Here is a 14,537-nt window from a genome sequence, read left to right on the forward strand (position 1 = left end):
GGGCAGACACACACACACACACACACACACACACACACACACACACACACACACACACACACACACACACACACACACACACAAAAAGGGAATCTTTGGCATTGTGTTCCTTTCTTTAAGCCTTGATAATCAGGTTATTAGGCATGTACTGAAAGCTCAGTGTTCCTGCCCTGTAGAAGAGCCCCATAATTCAATTATCCCTTTGTAGACAAACGTGCTACATTTGCTGAATTATGTAATGAACTGGCTATCACTGTGATCCAAAACAGCTGAGACCATTCTTTTATCTGACGAGAATAAAGAGAATTTTTAGCTGGTCCCACATTAGCATGCCCGGAGTGTGATGCCACATCTCTAAACAATTAATGATCCGGTTTCTACACAATCAGCCAAATTATGAGCCTGCAGATTGGGAGTTTTGAGAGGTCGGAGGGACTTGGATCGCTTCTGTCTATAACAAATCATGCTTCAGTTGATGTTTTTTACTCTAAATGCATCAATTAATTTTTGAAAAACAGAGGGGGGGGGGGGCATTATTGACATCCAGCTGCCAAATTGTATTTCTTTTTTTTCTTTTTTTTTTTGCTCTATTGACAATATAATCATGACCATTTGACGATTCCTCCACAGTTTCTTCCCTTAGAAGAAAAAAAAACACATTTTCAGCTGGATAGTTATTTGATTCTTCCCACAGAAAGCTTTCATGCCATGTCAGGCACCTGAGATGCAGGTGTTTAACCCGGATCTTCTCTGAAATCGATACCCGGGCTTGTAGTTCACTGGAACATTTTCCTACATCGACCAAACTTTTTCTCGCGCTCTATTAGCTTTCCACTCAGCCTCAACAACCGATTCAACAGCTCCAAAACAGCTCAAGTATTATTTACACCGTTTTGTCACACGCTCATCTTTGTCGCCACAGATTTAATTCATGATTCAAAGCAAGTTCTCTCTCCTTACTGCAGTGCAAGCGTTTTGATGTAAGATCTTCATCTTCCAAAAGTCCCCTTTCTTTTTTCAACAAGATGCACTTTCAACTAAACGCTCTCATAACAGTGATTCAAAAAGACATTGATGTCTTGCCTGACCTAACCTCCAAGCTTTCCTTTCAACAGAGCAGCAAAGGTGCAGGATAATAACTAGTGTTAGCTTTTAATGAGCTGCTTTTTGGCACCATCAAAGATGAGAAGTGTTTCAGGGTTAGCAGTAAATTTGCCTGCTACACTTACAGTCAGTGTACCAAAACAGTTACACAAAGACTCACAGATAGGATTTGTTATTGCCTTTATTTGAATAACACGTCTTCCAAGAATCAGCCAACACTTCATTTCTACTCCAAGGACAACATCAGCGCTAAGGCATGAAGCATAGAGCAACACAATACATGCCTTGTTCCTACATGGTTTTTTATCTGTCTTCCTATAGAAAGTCCATATTAAGTTTGTGATTATCCTTGAGCAAGTTGTGAACATTCAAGTACTAGTCTTGTTGTGTGTGTGTGTGTGTGTGTGTGTGTGCATGTGCGTGTGCGTGTGTGTGTGTGTGAGAGAGAGGGCTGGATTTTGTTGCGTACAAAGATTCCGTCACTGTAGTGATTATCCTTGAGAGGCTTTTAATTTGAAGCTAATGAGTATTTGTTTTAGCAGTCATGCACGCTGGTATGCATGCGTCTGCACGAGAATGCAAGTGTTTGTGTGTGTGTGTGTGTGTGTGTGTGTGTGTGTGTGTGTGTGTGTGTGTGTGTGTGTGTGTGTGTGTGTGTTTGTGTGTGTGTGTGTGTGTGTGTGTGTGTGTGTGTGTGTGTGTGTGTGTGTTTGTGTGTGTGTGTGTGTGTGTGTGTGTGTGTGTGTTTGTGTGTGTGTGTGTGTGTGTGTGTGTGTGTGTGTGTGTGTGTGTGTGTGCGCGTGCGTGTGCGCGTGTGTGTGTGTGTGATAAAGGGGTTTGATGTAGCGAAAGCGACAGACTGTACAGATGTTCAATAAATGGGCTGGAACAGTCATGGAGAAAAGGGAACATCAGTCACTCTCAGTCGCACAAACTCCCACACACAAACACGCACAGAGATTTGACAAAATTGAATATGCAGGGGAAAAGTTACACTTTTTTTTGGGCAAAGGTTTCAGAAATAGAAGACCTAATGAATGACAACTATACCTAATCGTACAAACTCACACACACACACACCTTCACACCTTCACACCTTTAGCCGGGCTAATGATCTAATGAAGCAGAGCTAATTAATAGAACAGACCTTAAATAGAAAGTCTGGATTAGTGCAAAGCAGAATGGGATGTGGGATTATCTCTCCATGTGTGTTTTTGTGTACGTGAGGGGAGGAGTATGCGCTTGTTTATATGGGCGCCCGTTAATTCACAAGTGAAAGTCATTCAACAATGATTCCTGTGTGTCTCTGTGAAAGGGAGCAAAACCATTTGTCCTGATCTCATATTGTGAGTGAGTAACTATTAGCGCTGTCAGGGCTATTCTTGTAATGCTGAACAATAGGAAACAAAGGAGTGTGACGGTGAGGAGAATATTTATTGGCTCTGTGCAGTTATCTGATATGAACTCATAATCATTCATCTCCCTATCTTGTTTCACTGTTTTCTCTGTGGCTGTTCTTATATCGCATTGAATCACACCACACCCGACCGTACCCTAACGTACCCTACCAGCTTGTGTTTTTCTCTTCCATCCAATCCTCCCTTCAGACCCTTTCTTTCATTACCTTTCAACAATCCTGTATTTACTGTTTACCATGTTTTTCCTTCATTGTCATTTGGGCGGCTGTGGCTCAGTTGGTAGAGTCGGCCGTCTCTTTGATCGCCAGTTTCGACAGCCACATATCCGATGTTTCCTTGAGCAAGACACTTAACCCCATGGTTGCTCTCACTGCTTCAGCGACGGTGTATGAATGTGTATAAATAGGATGAGTTACATCTGATGGTCACTTTTCATAGTATCCTCTACCATCAGTGTATGAATGGGTAGGCTTGACATGCGGTGTAAAAGCACTCTGAGTAGTCTGAAGAATAGAAAAGCGCTATAGAAGCTCAAGTCCATTTATCATTTACCGTCTCATCTCAACCATGGCTCCGACTCTTATCTCATGTTGTTTTGCAATAAATGTTTCATTTTGCAATCTGTGATCCTCATATATCATAAATACTTCTTGTATTACTGCTCGTTTCTGTTGGGCTTTGGTTTCCCAAAAATCATTTCCCTGTAATACCACATCATGCGGTTTGGATTTTTCTCAGACTATCTTGAATTTTTTATGGCGGCTGTTGCTGCTACGCTAAACATCCACTTACTGTATATTTATCAGAGAGTGCTGAGGCCGCTGGAAGTGTAAAACCCACATCGCTTCATGCAGTAGAAAGTAGAAAAGAGTGTTCTTTTCAAAGGTTACTTCAGCTAGTACTAGACCGTACCAGCTGAATCAAGAGGGAACAGCTAAATGGTTATAAGTATAATAACATTCTGACCCCCTTTCTCTGCTCTGTCCCAGGTGGTGTGTGTATCGCCCAGTCCTTGAAGATCCCCAGGGAGCCTAAGCCCGGGGAGTTTGACAAGATCATCAGACGCCTGCTAGAAACCTCAAACGCCAGGGCCGTCATCATGTTCGCTAATGAGGATGACATACGGTACGTGATACACAGCTTAACAAGTCTCTGGCTGACCCTGCTTATCATATTTCTGATACCTCTTTTAACTGCAGCAACTTACATTGAGATTTGTACATGCAACTGACTGACTTTTGCTTTCTTTCGGTCTCTGATCTCTTTCTCCAACAGGAGAGTTCTGGACGCAGCAAAAAAGAACAACCAGACAGGTCACTTCCTGTGGGTGGGCTCAGACAGCTGGGGTTCCAAAATCTCTCCTGTGATTGGCCAGGAGAGAGTGGCGGAAGGAGCGATCACCATTCTTCCCAAACGAGCATCGGTGGACGGTAAGTTAACGACACTGTTTTGTTCACATACCTGTCTATCTCAAACACAAGTGAAAGCTGAAGTTAGGTGTGTGTGTGTGTGTGTGTGTGTGTGTTTGAAGTCTAATAGAACTAATTTAGGGGACGCCTAAAGACCTGCAAGAAGAAGTGAAATACAGGCATGTTCCTTTAGTCTTGATCCCTGCAGGAAACAAGGTTTTGCCATTAGGCCGGGCAGGAAATCCTCATTTGCTCCCTGTCAGAGGTCTACATTAGATAATTGACTCCTGGAGGGACACATGCGCGACAAGGTATAAACCGAAAGTGAGGAGGGAGAGAGAGCCTACGAGGAAGTTTAAATGAATCAAAGTCAGCTTTTCCTGGCTGACATGAGGAAACACGCTGTGGGGTCTTCAGGAGGAGTTTTGAGCGAGATTGAACCAGCAGGGGATTTATGATTTAGTGCATACACCGTTACCAGTTTAAAATGTTCACCTGACAATCTGGCAAAACTTTATACAATGATCATGGTATATATCATACCTAACCTACATGTATATGATGCTTAAAATGCAAGAATGTTTTGCTGACACTGAGTTAGAGAGCAGGAGATTTACCTGTACAATTTCTACATTCAATCTAAATATGAGCTTTGGTTACCCTGAGTCTCCACTGTCAGGTAGATAATACTCCACCCCCACCCCCCCAAAAAGAATCAGAAGTGCTTTTTTTATATTTACAATTGTCACACCTGCGATCACAATGAGAAGCATTTGACCCTAGATGACATGTGCTACCTGTTGAGCTACACAGAGCGCGAACCTACTGTTCTCAGCAGTCTTAGTATCAACTGTGCTACCCAGGTGCACATGGGACCAATTTCCCTGACAGCAGAGGAGATTAATCAAGGCGGCTCTTGTCAGCTTTACAGCGTGTCAGGTGGGACACAGCCTGTCCAAGTCAGTCTGAGCGTCCCCAGTGATCCCCCCCCTCCCTCTGTGGTTTGTTGAACCTGTACAATGCTGCCCAAAGGAGCAACCTCAATGCTATTTGTAATGATGTTTTATTTATATAGGTAAAGCATAAATGCTTATTTGTTGTCTTCATGGGGTATTTACGCAGTCCAAAAGGTTGTTTCTCAAATAGTTGTAGTATAAACCAGGTAGCACATGTACAACCAGTGTATGTGTCTTCTTTAAATCCCTTTCCTTTCCCCCATCTCTTTATCTCAGCCTGTCAGCCTCTGACAGGTATTTCCACTCCTGCGAGTGGAGAAGTATGTTCTACCCTGTTTCTCTTCTCCTTGCTACTTATTAAATTGGACAAGTAGCCAACTTAGACTGTGAAAGCTCACTTTAAAATGTTTGCTCTCCTTGCTCCCAGCTTCAGAATTTGATAGGAGCTGAAATACTGTACGGCTCCACAGAAAGTTTTTCCTCAGTCATACTTCAAAGTCAAAGGATACTCGGCTCTTTTGCATTTCGCAAAACCTTCAATAACCATCTTCTACTTAGGACCAGACAGGCTTAGTGGAAATGAAGGGCGGAATATTTGCTAGAGGTGTGGGTATTCAGACAGGGTCCCGTGACTAACTTTTACCCTCCCTGTGTTTGAAACAGCATTTGATCGCTACTTCCGTAGCCGCTCGCTGTCCAACAACAGAAGGAATGTTTGGTTTGCTGAATTCTGGGAGGAAAACTTCAACTGTAAACTGGGGATGCACGGTAAACGGCCTGGAAGCCTGAAGAAATGCACAGGTAAGTTTTGACTCTTTTGATTGTTGCGTTTAATATAAACTCTGTCCACCATGTTTTCACCCCAAAACAAATAATTAAAAAAGGCTCAAAATGCCTGATAACCAAAAGCATTCCTTTTTACATTTTCAAGGATATGGTTTTAATCAGGCAGAATTGTTCAGACAAAAAAAACTAACATGAAAGAGATTTCAGCAAGTGGAGGATTACAATTTAAGAAGATGGGTTTGACCTGCACACAGCAGGGTTACGTTTCCCCTTCTAACAAAATGTTGTTTTCAGTTTCATAATTCTTCTCTCATCTGCAAAACATCAAATCCTGCTGAGATTCATTCCTCTGTTTGTTTGATGCAGGCTAAAATACTCATTGATAAGAAAACTCTCTCTGAAAACTACTCAAAACAACATAATGCTTAAAATCAACTACCCTCCGTCTTTTTCTAAATAGACCTGCCGACAAAAATGTTTGCTGATTTAACGCATCACTGTGAATTGTCTCAAGCTTTATTGGAGCATCGCAGCTCTATATTAGTCAACAGGGACAACCTCAAGTGTTTAATTAGTATCTATATTGTAGAGAGCACTGTGGCATTATTAAGCGTCCTTTAAGCTCTGATCACACGCTGTTATACTCCAAGGAGCAATATATCTCAAAGAGAACCATTGTTTGTGTACTCTTGGCTGAAAAGGAAATAAAATAATTGTTTGTGTCTGTGCTTGTATATACAGTGATATAGTCTCCACAATATGTTTGAGTGTGTACTAGTGTGTGTCTGTGGAGTATCAGTGCTGTGTTTTGGCAGTTTCAGGCTCTTCTCGTCATCATTTTTGTGGTTTTTCTTCATGATGTATGAAGTTTGACCTGCACAGTGCTGTCAAATCAGAACACCTGCAGCTTGTTATTGTACACAGGCAGCTGCTGTGTGTCCAGTGCTGTGTGTGCATATGTGTGAACATGATCCAGGGAGGGCTGTGTGTGCACTTCGACTGTACCTAAAGCTGCCACTGGCTGCACAAAAAAACTGTCAAACTTGCAGGACAGTTAGTAATGCCAGTGGACATTGTCATTTTGTCCATTATAACACACACACACACACACACACACTTCCTGTTTAGCTTTCACATGACCAAATGCTGCTGAGTGCGGATGTTATTGTGTAGCACAGTGAGAATTCCCCAGCTGATGGCTGTCATTAGTTCACATAATTAGGTTTGTTAAGGCTGTGACTCCCATTGACCGTCTATTACTAGCTGTGGCATCTGCGTACGTATGCGTGTATGTGTCGAGGGCCCTGTTGTGGTGCGACAATGTCCATTAATTCCAAGTGCCGGAGTTCACGACCTACAAATCATCAACACTGAAGCCAATCAGCGGCCTGCTGCTCAAGGTCGCTGTGGCGACACGGCTGATGGGGAGATGTGGAAATGGGTGCGATAACTGCACGTGATTGGACTGAGAGCAAGAAACAAATATAGAGTGTCAACAAGTATAAATAAGGAAATAACAGGAAGAAGGAAGGGACAATAATGTTTGGATGCACAAATTAGACGCATTGACACAAATAAACTATGTTACAAGAAAGGAATCATGGTGGAAATACAACAAACAAGAGAAAACAAACCAATATTGAGTGAAGGAGGAGGAAATGAGAGTGCAAAAATAATTATTTCTGGATAAGAGCTCATTTTGCTTGGGCATGACCTGAGCCCAAGCTTCATCCAGGAAATGAAAAAAAAAAAAAAAAACGCCCTTATCCTTAAAATTCACCATCTTTGAATTACTGGATATTGACAACAGAAACAAACAGCAGAGATTTAGGTTTGTTACCAGACGGTGAAAAGGCAGATCAAGTTAAAACAATGAAGGGAAAATTATTCAGAGAACTGATTTTATCGTTCTAATCATACATTGGTGCCCCTGATTTACTTTGAAAAGCAAAATTGTATCATTCAGATTTCCATAAGTGAACTCTTGAATAATACGACAAGAATTATAATATAATAATGACGATATATCATCATTTTTAAATTAACTCCCCTATTATGAAGTTAATCAGTTAATATAATATATTTTATTTCAACCTAATATAACTGAGAATTTGTACTATTTTGCTTTTATTGTGAAGGCTGGAGCTAGTGCTGTTTGGTGGTCAAATATAAAAAGCATATGAATATAAAAGCATACTCTGTGAAGAAAGCTTGAAGTCATCAGTCAAATGTTGTGGAGTTGAAAAAGCAGAACTTTTCCCCTCAGGAGAGAGACAAAATATGTACTAGAAATATAAAGCAGCAGGACATGGAACTAGAAGTTCTCAATAAAAGCTCTCAGTAATCTTCCACCACAGTCTAAAACACACACGTCTCTTCTGCTCTCCTTAAACATTTGTTAATCTTCTGTTTAAGCTGCAAAAGTTTAAACTGTATTGGGGGCACCTCAAGTCTAAAATAATGATCGTATATCAAGATTGAAGTCTGTTAATGTGCAAAAGAGTCACAAGAAGATGGTGTCGTCCTCCTCTGCTAAAGTTTGTCCATTTCTCTCGCTTCTTAAAGGTTGCTCCTTTAAGTCTTACAGAAAAAGTCGTCTTTTCCATTTCGCTGAGCCATTGTGTGACCTGACGTCGCAGCAACAAGTAGATGGACATCCACTACTTCCCCTTTTTGTTCCTTTTTGTTTGACCAACTTGTCACAACAACAAAAATTAAGAAAGAGACTGTGTGCTTTAGCTCACCGCTTATGTGGAAGCTGAAGGTCGGAGCTCGCCACAGGCGGTAAGCCCACACCCTACACCGCCAGCCAGTCGCTTTTTTTGTTGTTGCATTTTTTACATTAGAGCGTAAGCATCGCAAGACACCATTCATTCTCTTAACAACAGACATACATTCAATAATAGATGTCTGGAAATGTTTAAAAAAAAAAAAATTAAATCAACATTATATTGCATTTCTACGCAGCGATTTTAAGTGTACCATCAGTTACACCTTTATTTATAATTCAGTTGTTTGAATTAGTTTAAGGTTAAGGGTAAGAATACGGACTGCTGCATGTCATGGCAATTGTCGAACTCGTTTTAAATCCTCTCTTGCAACGATGAGCAATGGTTTGGTTTCCTCTGAAGCTGGATGATTTTGTGAGTGTTTCATCAGTCAGTCCGAAGCTGAGGCATCCTTTCACTACATGACTCATGTCTCACTCTCAAAAGACGAAGAAAAGAAAACCTTTTTTTACTGCTATCGCTCAGTCCCACTTGCAAGATAACATTTAGCTGATCCTGAGTGAGTGCAAAATGACTTACAGAAGGTAATTCATATTTTACTGAATACACCCAGAATCAGGAGAGACAATGTACAAAGTTCTTTCATGTTATATTTAAAGTTTATACATTTATCGTCAATGCTGGACACATTTTCTCAGTCCAATAAATTGTTATGAAGCATTTATTTAAATTACATTACCTCATCTTTCAATGTTAGTACAAAGAGAAGAATCCTTTTAAACCCTTCTTAGTGTCGGGAAAGGCCTTCTTTCCTCAAGCGTGGCTTTTACGCACATCAGCTCCAAAACTCTGATACTGTAATAAACCTTCGCTCTGTTGAAAGTGTGCAGTCAGGTAAAACTGATGCCTGAGGGGAACTTGACTGAAGCAGCCACCGGATCATAGATAAGCCGACATACACTCTTACATGCTCACAAACACTTATATGGCCAGCGGCTGCAGATACAATCGTGGATGAGTGCACACACGCTCTAATTAATGTGATACTTTGACACCTGATCCTCAAGCCCCGCTGGCTTTGTTTTTTATTAAGACGCTGCTGTATATAAATAACATTTGGGACAACAAATGAAGCTATGGACCATGAATATGCAAACCACAGCATAGAAAACACATTTTTTTTCTGTCCACACACTTTACCACCTGGGACAATGACTAGATCTATTCCACCAGTAGTGGTGGTAGTGACAGTTGATGTAAGCCTCAGGTACACACAGAAGAATCAAAGCACAGCCAGAACCATGTTGCCACATTGTTTGCTGTTGTTGTTTTTTGCTTCGTCTTCCTCCTGTGTGGGTTGTGATCGGTGTCACTCTCGTGGGAATCACACCTTTATTTCATCCTTATTTTGTCTTTCCTACTTTGTTGACTGTCGATCTTGACTCAGCGTTTCTTGCTTACTTGTTATATCTCTTTCATTTGTTCATGTATTGTCTGTATCGATTCCCTCTCTATATAAGGATTCAACCAGCAGGAACTTCAATAGATTAAGTGTTGACAAAACGCTTGCAGGATATATTCTTCAAAGCACATAAAATAGCCCTCGCTTGCCCTTTTTTGTTACAGTTATATTCCCTAGTGTTCTTCCACTTCGTGAAGTCTTAGCTCGATTGAATGTCTCAAATTGCTGCACGAGTTTAACACCAGTGTATACATTTATATAGTTATTATGGGCTTGCTCTTAAAGATGGAACAGTTTGTAGAGCTATTGGGAAAAAAACAAACTATTTCATGCAGCTTTACAGTCTGCACTTGCTTTGCTTATTCTACATCTAGTGTTGCATGCAGGGTTTGAGTGGACCAATAACACTCACTCAGAGTTTTTTTCACATCCTTTTAAATAAGGGGAAACACACAGCGTAGATACAAATAGCAAACTGTGAACTCAGCCATGCAGAACCACTTTGATTAGAAGAATTAAATGAATTGAACAGCAGTAGTTCTCTCAATAACTACATTGTATGGACATCAAAAATGGTACTCCGTTCATATGATTTTTTTCCGCAATGTGTGTTCAGGTAAGAGCAAATCGAAGAACAGGCCTGTAAAATAAGACGGTAGTTTTTATTTAAGTTGACGTGACAACAATAAGAATGGTATTATGCATGCTAAACCACCAGATTGGGAAGATAAAATCTCTCATCCAGGTGCAAATGAGACTGTAACAAATGTTTGCAGAGAGTGCAATCTCTGTGAGAGAAAATCCTCTCATAATAGTCTAAGCTCTCTGGTCTACTTCCACTGATTAGCAAGTTTACCAGGAGACCGTAGTTCCCTTTGCAGCGCCCAGTGAAGGTTGTACTTTAGCTTCTTTCCTGGCTAATTGGCAAATAAAGACGATTAATGAATCCTACTGTACGTACGCTACCCACTTGCCTATAAAGCTTTACATTTCCCAAGTTTAACATCAAATATTTATACTTTACAGAGTGTTATTAATGTGAAAACGATCTTCTAAAGGTCGAATTATCTTCTAAAAGCCTCCCCTTTTTGAGTGTGGAAAAGCTTTTGAACTCAATAAAAATATATCCTTGAAGTTGCATCCAGTGCAAGTGATGTGTGCATGGATCTGTCAATATGGGACGCACGCTACACTTCCGAAAGTTAATTAGATCCTCACATAGACCGGCATGCACCCATTTCACCCTCGCGCACAAACACATGTTCGCTCACTGCAAATAGACCATATCCTAACGAGGTCAATGGGGAAGGAGAGTTATTAGGCTTGCAGGCTGGATAAACTGCTCCCTCCCCTGTGAGGAGGCTTCTGGGCCCGACCGGCTGAACGATGGCCGCAAACACAGATGGAGAGCTTGATGGACAATTAGAAAGAGACAGACTGATCGCACACTTGCCAGACGGAGACAGACAGACAGGACTTTGGGACTCTTTGCTGCATGAGTGAGGTAAGATGAAGTGAAATAGCTTTAATGTGGCAGTGAAATTATCCTTTAAGATGACACAGTGTAACTCCTCATAATAGATGAGTCAGGTGTGCATGACTGATTAATAACTGCTCAGTCATACAATACACAATAGCATGTACTCAGTCCCTGGATACTCACACATGAGACATTTGATCTGTGTGGATGTGCCTAAGAGAATGCTTGATGCCATCAGACCTGTGTGGTTTTAAAGCACCAGTGTTGCACCGTCCATCTATCACTGTTACCTCTCAGACACACATACACACACAAAGCAATCCATCTTGAGCAGGTCCAGGGGACCCGCTTCTCACTGTGGCCCTGTCACACACCAACTCATCACAGATACACACCCAAGAGCATACCAAACAAACGCTATGCACACAAAGTAGTCCAGAACTCAAATCAAACAAACAGATCTAGTGACAAACTTGAATTACATGAGGAAAAAAAGGGTGTACTATTTAATCACTTGCTCTTAATAAGGAGAATAGTAAGGTGGCTTATTTGCTTTAAGAAGCAGTTAAAAGTATAACATTTTAGAAATCGAGATGAATGAATACACATTGAGGGGGGGCAACTTCTTCCAGATGGACTGAGATGTACATCCGTTAGCTTGATGCTAACACATAATGGACATTGCTATCAGCGTACTTACAGAATTAACATCACAATCACGGTCATTTTAACTTAAGAAACAGTCGATTTTACGAACAAATGTTAAGTAAAATAGATGCGTTCTTACGTTTCTAGATGCTGAGTTACTTTCATAGCATCTCTACAGTCTGCAATGCTCTATCAATGGTGTGTGCCATAACAACAGTCACTCACTTACACTGGAGGAAAAGAGTAGAGGTTTTTTCTTTTAGCTATCAGATCCAGTTGCTTCTCTTGTTTCTCCCAACATTGAAAAAAAAAACAGTTGTGGGTGATGTGAAGAGTCATTTCCTCTTATCGTTATTGCATAAGAAAGTGAGAGCTCAGCCCTGCTAACTCTTCTATACCAGCTGTCCCTAGCTGCTCTCAACCAACTATTCAGGGAAAAATCCACCTCTTGAACTGCTAAAGGCTTAGCACTGTTTACCAGCTAGTAGGTAACTATCTGTGGTTTGGTTGAGAGCATGTATTGTACATTGTTATTGATATAGTGTGGTTATATAAAAGTAAGGCTGAACTAAAAAATAAAGAGATGTCCATAAAACCCAAACAATAAGCTGAGTCTAGTCTAATGACCCAAAGTGCCAGATTTATTAAGATGTGATGTACTTGTCCACTGTATCACAAGACTATGACTTTGAGAACTCAATACAACATTTTGGTTGTGCAACAGCAGATACATGTGCATTTTTGTGCTTACCTGCTTGTGACTGTAATCACATAAATCCTACCTGCTAAAATCAAGAAACACATTTCTGTATGCACTGAGTCTTTGCTGCGATGTGATTTGTATTTTATACAATCTTCAACAATACCTACATTTTGCATGCTACATTGTGCATAAAAGAAGCTGAGGATGTGGATGTATTTGGACACAAGTCAGAATAACCAAGTCTGATCAAATACTTTTTTAGCATGCTATGTGACATTTACCTTTCTAGCTGCCGCTACAAAGAGAGGCCCCGCTGCCCTATCAGTTCTGCTCTCTGCTGATTTTCATACCATTAAAAGGCGGTTAGTTTAGCGACTGCTTGGGATTGGCTGTGCAGGGTCTGTTGCAACATTGTATTGTTGACTTTGATTGGAAAAAATATTCCTGCTTCCCGCTGTTACACCTCAGTAACTGTGATTTCTGCACCCTGTACCTATCAAAATGATCTGAGACAGAAGCAGCACGTCTTTATAAAGTATCCAACCTTTGCCCTGCTTGTCCTAAAGCTCTAAACTTATAACTGATCAAATATAAACAACTGGGTCATCTTCAGCCGGTGTAAAATAATGCAGAAACTGCCCCTTAAAGAGCTCATATTATGCCCTTTTTAGTGTTCGTATATTTAATCTATGTTCCTACTTTTGTACGTTCACAATAGCTAAAGTCCGAAAAAAGTGTCTGTTTTCATGCACTGCTCCTCCTTGCTCCCTCTACGCTCTGAGTCCGTCAGCTACACTCTGTTGAGCCCACACTGTTAGACCCCACGTGGGCCAAGTCTGCTCTGATTGGTCTGCCGATCCGCTCTGTCGTTATTGGTCAGTTGCTCAGCACGCGTCTCAGAAATTTCAACATGAGCTGCTGGGCTTGCCACAACGAGCCAATGGGCTTAGATCAGTGATCTCACACTGACAATGACGTCGGACTGACACATTTTTATCGAGGGGGGCTAGAACCGAGCGTTACATTCATCTAATGCTACAGTTAACAGGAGGAGGCAGGAGAAGCTGTGTTTCTGTGGACTTTGAATTTTTGCACATAGATGTGCCTAAACATGCACAGCACACTTGGAAAACACACTAAAGAGCATATAAAACCAGAAAAAGCATAATATGGGACCTTTAATGACTGATCTTTGGTTAGAAAAATACAAAAAAAAAGTTTCCCTGATGCTTTATTGACAGGGTTAAAATGTATTTAATGGGGCTGTCATGAAACGTGGATTATTTTAACAAAACCATTGTAATATTTTCCCCTTCCTCTCGTTATTCTCTCATTCTGTTGTTTCATTGGTCGTCCTTCAATAAACAAACCCTCTGTTCCTCATCTGCTTTTGTTGAGGTTTAATCCGTCTTCCTTGTGACATCTAATTTCTTTTCTCGTTCTCTCTCTCTCCTTCACCTGTGCCTCTTTTTCTTCCACCCTTCTCCACGCTTTCTGTTTGTTTGTTGGTATACACCGATGCTTGTTCAAGAGTGGGAAGATTTGAGACGCGCTGACATAAAGCACGCATTCCCTCAGCGACACAAATAAAAACCCTTGTTTATTTGTTTATGTGAAACCCGTGCAGGAGAGAGATTAAAGGAAAAAGAGAGTGACAAAAGGAAATTAATAAAAGTTGAAGGCAGAGAGCCCTGGTGATCACAGTGTAGTCTTACCAGGACAGTGATTCAGCACTAAATGAATAATGACTAATGAATAATTTATAATAGTTCTGTGTACCATCAGCAGAAATATACCAGTTTTATTATAGCGATGTAAAATATATTAGCCACATATGTCTGC

General features: G+C 40.9%; 1 protein-coding gene across 2 annotated transcripts in view; it reads left to right on the plus strand.

Moving 5' to 3' along the window:
• The window catches only part of grm8a (glutamate receptor, metabotropic 8a), a 216,443-nt gene that overhangs the window by 140,189 nt on the left and 61,717 nt on the right, over positions 1-14,537 (plus strand). For both annotated transcript variants that reach the window (XM_020644056.2, XM_065951301.1), the window contains exons 5-7: positions 3,512-3,647; positions 3,798-3,952; positions 5,551-5,688. In XM_020644056.2, the coding sequence (XP_020499712.2) occupies positions 3,512-3,647; positions 3,798-3,952; positions 5,551-5,688 (429 nt within the window). The remainder of the gene's footprint in view (positions 1-3,511; positions 3,648-3,797; positions 3,953-5,550; positions 5,689-14,537) is intronic.

Source organism: Labrus bergylta, chromosome 23, assembly GCF_963930695.1.
Source record: "Labrus bergylta chromosome 23, fLabBer1.1, whole genome shotgun sequence".
Taxonomy (NCBI): Eukaryota; Metazoa; Chordata; class Actinopteri; order Labriformes; family Labridae; genus Labrus; species Labrus bergylta.